Raw genomic sequence first — 6,407 nt, 5'->3', positions numbered from 1 at the left:
TACTTTAAAAAATGAATTGCATTTATAATTATATATTTTCTATAGATTTTCTCATTCATGTCTTATGTTTGGATAGTTAGCACTTTCCCAGATTTCATCATATTTTCATGTCTTGAGATAATTATTTCTGATGTATGTGACTCTCATTATCACCATATAACTATAATTACTTTAAAAAATGAATTGCATTTATAATTATATATTTTCTATAGATTTTCTCATTCATTATTAGCACATCTTGTAGCAATTTCTCTTCCTGATAAATGTTAACTTTATATAACACTACCTACATTAGAAAATTATTTATTATTATTTATAAACATTTAAACTTCCAATATTACAAATTAAATTTATTCTTAAGAAATTATCTCATAAAATATTTTATTTTTTTTAAATTATAAATCTTATATCACTTTAACCCATGAAATATTTTCAAAATTATCTATATATTATATATAAAAATAAATTAATGTTTATCAAAGTTGTGGCTGGAACATATTTTTAATAATATACGTAAATTAATGTTTATCAAAGTTGTTGCTAGAAAATATTCTTCATCCATACTATATAAATAGGATATATGTATGATATGGATAGCCTGAGAGCAATTCACTCACCCATATCAACCATATAGATATTTCATACTGAATTCCTTTCAAAATTAATTTGTTGTTGAACAGATTCTTCGTTCATAAGATATAAATAGGATATGCGTATGATATGGATAGGCTGAGAGCAATTCAGTCACCCATGTCAACCATATAGACATTTCGCAGTGAATTCCAAAGGCATGTCAACCATATAGACATTTCAAAGGCATCTGAATTACAGAGGTTGCCAGATTTCCATAACTCTACTATTAAATTTGCTGGTATCTTGTAAACAGTATAGTTATGCATTGATACTGCTTATTTTTATTCACAATCCCAGTTTTAGATAATGTTCAATTGCAAATCTTTGATCAAATCTTATCTTTGTACAACTGCAAATTTGGCCACACCATCTTGGAACAAATGCATCATGGAAACCATGTGAACATACTTTAGCCAGCATTGAAGCAAATATCATGCACATCATACGAGTGCAAACAGCAAAACTGCAATCTTTGGAGAATCCCACTATACTTTGAAAAATATTCCACTACACTCCACAGAAGTAACATGGCCTTGAGAGTCTGGTACTTGATCTTGTTGTGGTTGTTGCTGTTGAGAATCTACAATAGCAGGTGCCACGGTTTTGCTTTTCAAGGCACCTTGTTGAATGAGATAACCCCATCGATCTTGTATCAGATAAAGTACTGCTATGAAGGACACCTCTATGGAAAACAAAATGTTGACTGTCCTTAAATTGGTTGAGTTGAGGAATTCATAAGAATGAAAGCCACTATAAGTGTTCACAATTCCCAGTATGACCCCTCCTGTGCCTAGCAGCCAATGCACAAAATACCAAAGGGGTCTGCCCTTCATGCCTCTGCAATTCATTGAAATTTGTCCAAAATATAAAAGTTGGAAGATATAGATTATGAGTTCAAATCCCATCTTATAACTGACTGTAAACCATTTTGCTTCATAGTGAGTAATTAACAAACAAAAAAATAAAAATAGAACATGACTTCAATACCTTTCAGGTCGGAGCAAGCCAACAATGGGTTGAATCCATACAATTATGTAGAGGGCTAGACCTAGCCTTTGATGGGTATACAGGAACTTGTTTTTGAATTTAAACATAGATAGTACAGCACCCACAGTTGCCAGAATGACTGCTAAGGTCTGATTGATTGCAGAGTAAGCAGCACAACATCAGAAGGATTTAGAATCAGGATTCATAAGCACAGTGAATGATGATGATATTTGGAGAAGGATGTTGCAGATTCTAACCTGTAGAACGACATGGAGATAGAATAGAAACTCTAATCTTCTCGAGGAACCTTGCTTTCTTGCAGCTTTGGACATTCGGATCAGTAAGATGGCTACTGGCATGAGAAATCCCATGGATGCCCACATGAGGAATCCGTGCACCTTTTCGCATGTAAGCAGTGATTTCTGTAGAAATATTTAAAGTGTTAGTGTTGCAGAGGAAATGATCAAATCTGCATAGGTATTCGGTCAGTTTACGAGAGGGAAATGTAGCAGTGAAAAGTACCAAATAAAAGTACAGCAAAATGCAGTAAAGATTTCTTCAATTGAGATATTTATAAATATACCATAAAATTATTTAATATTATTTTAACTGGAAAGGATTGATTTACTGCTAGATCTGGTACAGTAACCAGGAATTGATAGTAAGGATATAGAATATTTATTACAGAATTAAGATATATTCACTGCTATATAATTAATCTATTGATGTAAGAGTTTTGGAAAATAGAGAGGATACTTTTCTGGATTATTAACGAAATTTTTTATGTAATAAGTATAACGAAATTTTTCATGTAACTAGTATGAAGAATATAAATGTTTTTAGGTTGTTTAAATTTATATTAAAAATATGGAAAATTATAGTAAGATAATAAAAACTGACTTAAAATTATAAATAAAAAAAATAACTCTTATTCCTATGACCATCTAAATATAATTATTTATTAATATATTGAATATTAATATTAATATACTAATATATTAAATTTAAATAATAAATTAAATATAAATTTTATACAAAATTTGATTGGATTGAGATATATAAATTAAACACCAATTTGAAACAAGCAACCTCAAATTACATATCAGTACTTTTTGATAAAGTTGAGATAGTGACAAAACTCATGTGAAAGCAATTCTGAGAGTATACAAAATTTGATGTGATTGAGATATATAAAATAAACACAAATTGAAACAAGCAACCTCAAAGTACATATAAGCACTTTTTGATAAAGTTGAGTCCTGTGAAAGCAATTTTACTGACAAGGGTTCCTAAATAACTATTTTTTAATAGGTTGACAAGGGTTCTTAAATATCTATTTTTTAAATAGGTTTAAGAGAGGTTGTGAAAATGGAAAGTACCTTGTAAGTATTTAAAAGTTAGTGTTTAGACTTTTTTATTGGTTGCATTATGTTGTGGTGGTAAAATAAAATTAAAATATTGTACAGAGATTTTTTTTTTTTAAATAAAAATGAGGACATTTTGCTTTGACAAATAACTTTGTATAAATTGTTGTTACTATTTTACTAAGCAAATTTATAAATACCATGTTTCCAGAAATTTGAATTCATCCAATTGGAAATACTAAACATATTTAAAAAAAAAATATGAATCAATCACAAGTGATATTGAATTGAAATTTGTACAGCAATACTTCTTACCCTATTTGGTTTAAGGAAGTCTCACTTGACTACATATCCTTTTATTTTATATATAGTACTCTTTGGTTTAAGGAAGTCTTATTTGACTACATATCTTTTTACTTTATACAGAGTATTTTTTTGGTTTAAGGAAGTCTTATATCCTTCTATATGAGTAGTCTTTACTAATATTAAATGTAAGAATAATCCACTAATTATTAATATTTTATTGAAGAATAATTTTAATATTGAATGCAAGTACAATTTGTTAAATATTAATAAAATATTGTAAACAAAATAGTATAAAAATTAATTATATATATATATTATTTAATTTTAAGGTTACCGTCAAATCAGACTCCAAATTGGTGTATGAGATTTTCTTGTTAATGGGATAAGGATTACTAAGTCTAACAAGACATACATACTCTACCCCTCTGGTTTTAAGCTGTGACCTCTTAGAAAGAAACGCATTCTCTTAACTATTAAGCCCACTCAACCCAATATATAAAGAGATTTAAGAAGCTTCCATTGATAAAACAAAGCTATAAAACAAAAGCATGATAAAACACAGCTCTAAAACAAAAGCATTTTAAAGAATTTAGTGCATTTTAAAGAATTTAGTGTTCTTTAGTTTATGATGGAGTAATTTCCTTGAAAACTATCAGAAAACCGCTGTAGTATCAGAGGAAATGTATAGAAATAAATAAAAGGGAAAAAGTATTTAGATTATACCTTGGGAACAAAGTTCTTCCCCTCACTTTGATGGAATGGCTTATCCAGAGCTGTCACACTGAGAACAATATTCGCAGCAACCAACAATAAAGCAGATTGCAGTCTCGCCATGGTTGTACAGTATTCTAATTATATATCGACCCAGAGGCAGCGCCAGGATGAAGGCACCAATTGTATATCGACCCAGCCACAGGATGAAGAGACAATAGCAATTTTTTGTTTACAGGCAATGTCAGTAGTAACTTATGACCCTAGATCTTATATCTTTGATCAATATATGAATCCTCTGCTTTTACTGCGTGGCACAACCTATCTTTTCCGATCAAGAAACCAGCAACTCAATCCTTAAAAATGACAGGCAGTTATCGTTAACAGCACAAGATCCTCAGCCTGGCATAAACATGGAAAGCGAGGTGCATCAGTAAATTTTATATGGTGAATAACTAAACTTTCAACACACCAGAAAATAAGTCCAAAAAATATTCAAGTATGGTTTGCTTCAAATGCACAATTATTTTCTATTGAATTCAAGGTCCAACATCAGATATTCAAATGTGGTTTGCTTTAAATGCACAACTATTTTCTGTTCAATTCAAGCCCCAATATCAGATTATGTTGCCTCAAAGAAGGAAAATCAATTCCATCAGAACCACTCAAAATCTATCACAAATGTACATTAAACAGGCAAGAAAGCCAAATGTAAAACCACATGCCTAAAAATAAAAAAATTATAACATGCCTCAAGCAGCATTGCTGTTATGGTCTCCACTTTCATTCCCCAAATATCTCCGCTCTCCACCTCAATGTGACCTCCCAAACCATAATGATTATCATAGATGCTTAATAAGCACAGAGCTGTGAAAGATCCCTGATCTTCCCCAACATTAAATCAAAATAGCTCAAGTTGTTACAGAGAGCATTGAACCTTGCCAGATTTAGCACAAGCTAGCATGGATTAAATTGATGTGCAGGAAGGAAGGAGTTCTTCCTTCAATGTAAAGTTTCCAATATAACTGCTTCCAAGGGCCAAAACCTATCAAATACCCTGCAAAACCAGATCTCTATACAGATTGCAGAGTCACACTAATCTCCAAAATTTAGCAGCTGTGATCACATTTGAAGCGCAAGGTCTTCCTTCAATCTCAGGGGCTAATTACCACATTTTGAAAGGAAGAAGATTACAACTGCCAATTTTGGATCATTCTCATTCATAAATGCTTCCACAACAAGAAAAAACAGCTATAAAAGCCCAATTTTTTCACGGACTGCACCTTTAAAAATATGGCCCATGAAGGGCACCAATGTCTTCAAATTCAATGAAAACAGGCCTGAAATGACCAATTATAGCAGGAGGCATGGCATTCCCTGTAAAAGGCATCTCCGACACAGTAATCCCACGCACATAATGAATCCAAATGCACCTAATAGTAGTATCTCCCTCCCCATTCAAAAGGATTACATTGCATGATTCATAGAAAAGCCCAATATGAGGATTTATAAACTTAGCGGCCCTTCTCAGATCCTTGCTGAAACTTTTTGATTTGACGGAAAACATAAAAAATAGAGGAGAAAAAAAAGACACGAGACCAATTAAATGCTTTCTGGAAATTCTCTCTGTTGGCTGGCCCTACTGAGCACTAGTACAAAACCAGCTTTTTTTTTTGTAGGTTGTGGAACTGTGAGTTGGCATTGAGCAGAGAGTAGTTATCAAACCTTTTGTTATTTTCAATGTATTTTGGGGTATTGAAAGGATAGAACGAGGTAAAGGAGGATAAGGATTAGTGCAATCTCCACTAGAGGACACAGCCTAGATGGTATTTTGAAAAAATATGCAGAGTGCTGCCTCATTTCAGTATTGCTGCTACTATTACTATTACGGTCTTGTAACAGCAGCTGACAGTCCATGTCTGGGTGAGGGTGTGCAGAGCAGCCTTTGAAAATTTAACTAGGCGATCATTTTATATCTCCACTTTGAACTTACTTTGAGAATTTGAACCTTTTTCAATGAGGCTTTGGATGGTGAGCCAACAGTCCTGACTAAATTCTTTTAGGTTTCTCCCTCCTTTAATGTTTAATGTCTTTGTAAGAAATATCTTGAGAAATATGGGATGATATAATTTAGAGATGTTAAATGAAGTTTTTAAGTTAGATTTATTAATGAGAATTTTTTGTTATTTTTATATAATAAAGTTTATAGATTTAGAAAAGATAATTTTAGTAGATAAAGTTTATAATCAAATTTGTCTTAGTTTAGATATGATATATAGATAGTAATTTTTAATTTATAAAATATAAATTAGTTGCTTTGTATAGGGTTTAATTTTCTTAAATTTTAAATTTTACTTTATGAAAAGAGGTTGAGAGTGGGAATCACCGTATTTACTTTATCAAAAA

General features: G+C 31.4%; 1 protein-coding gene across 1 annotated transcript; it reads right to left on the bottom strand.

The window, feature by feature from the left end:
* Positions 1-759: 759 nt before the first annotated feature.
* LOC149171944 (cytochrome b561 domain-containing protein At2g30890-like) lies at positions 760-5,656 on the bottom strand. Its single transcript, XM_089427643.1, has 5 exons — positions 4,753-5,656; positions 4,014-4,403; positions 1,878-2,042; positions 1,621-1,769; positions 760-1,470 (listed from the first exon to the last, which is right to left on the bottom strand). The coding sequence occupies exons 2-5, from the start codon at positions 4,122-4,124 to the stop codon at positions 1,119-1,121; spliced, it is 777 nt and encodes a 258-aa protein (XP_089283769.1). The 5' UTR covers positions 4,125-4,403; positions 4,753-5,656; the 3' UTR covers positions 760-1,118.
* Between the last annotated feature and the right edge of the window lie 751 nt (positions 5,657-6,407).

Source organism: Pinus tabuliformis, chromosome 4_2, assembly GCF_031772625.1.
Source record: "Pinus tabuliformis cultivar Carrire ecotype Pingquan chromosome 4_2, CPIR1, whole genome shotgun sequence".
NCBI lineage: Eukaryota > Viridiplantae > Streptophyta > Pinopsida > Pinales > Pinaceae > Pinus > Pinus tabuliformis.
Note: the sequence above shows the minus strand (reverse complement) of the source record. Positions and strands in the feature narration are given on the sequence as shown.

Excerpts from the sequence above, each read along its gene's own strand:
- LOC149171944 (XM_089427643.1), bottom strand. The coding sequence starts at position 4,124 with ATGGCGAGACTGCAATCTGCTTTATTGTTGGTTGCTGCGAATATTGTT. Across the intron at positions 2,043-4,013 it reads GGAAGAACTTTGTTCCCAAG|AAATCACTGCTTACATGCGA; the intron begins GTATAATCTAAA and ends ATATTTCTACAG. Across the intron at positions 1,471-1,620 it reads GGCTTGCTCCGACCTGAAAG|AGGCATGAAGGGCAGACCCC; the intron begins GTATTGAAGTCA and ends AATGAATTGCAG.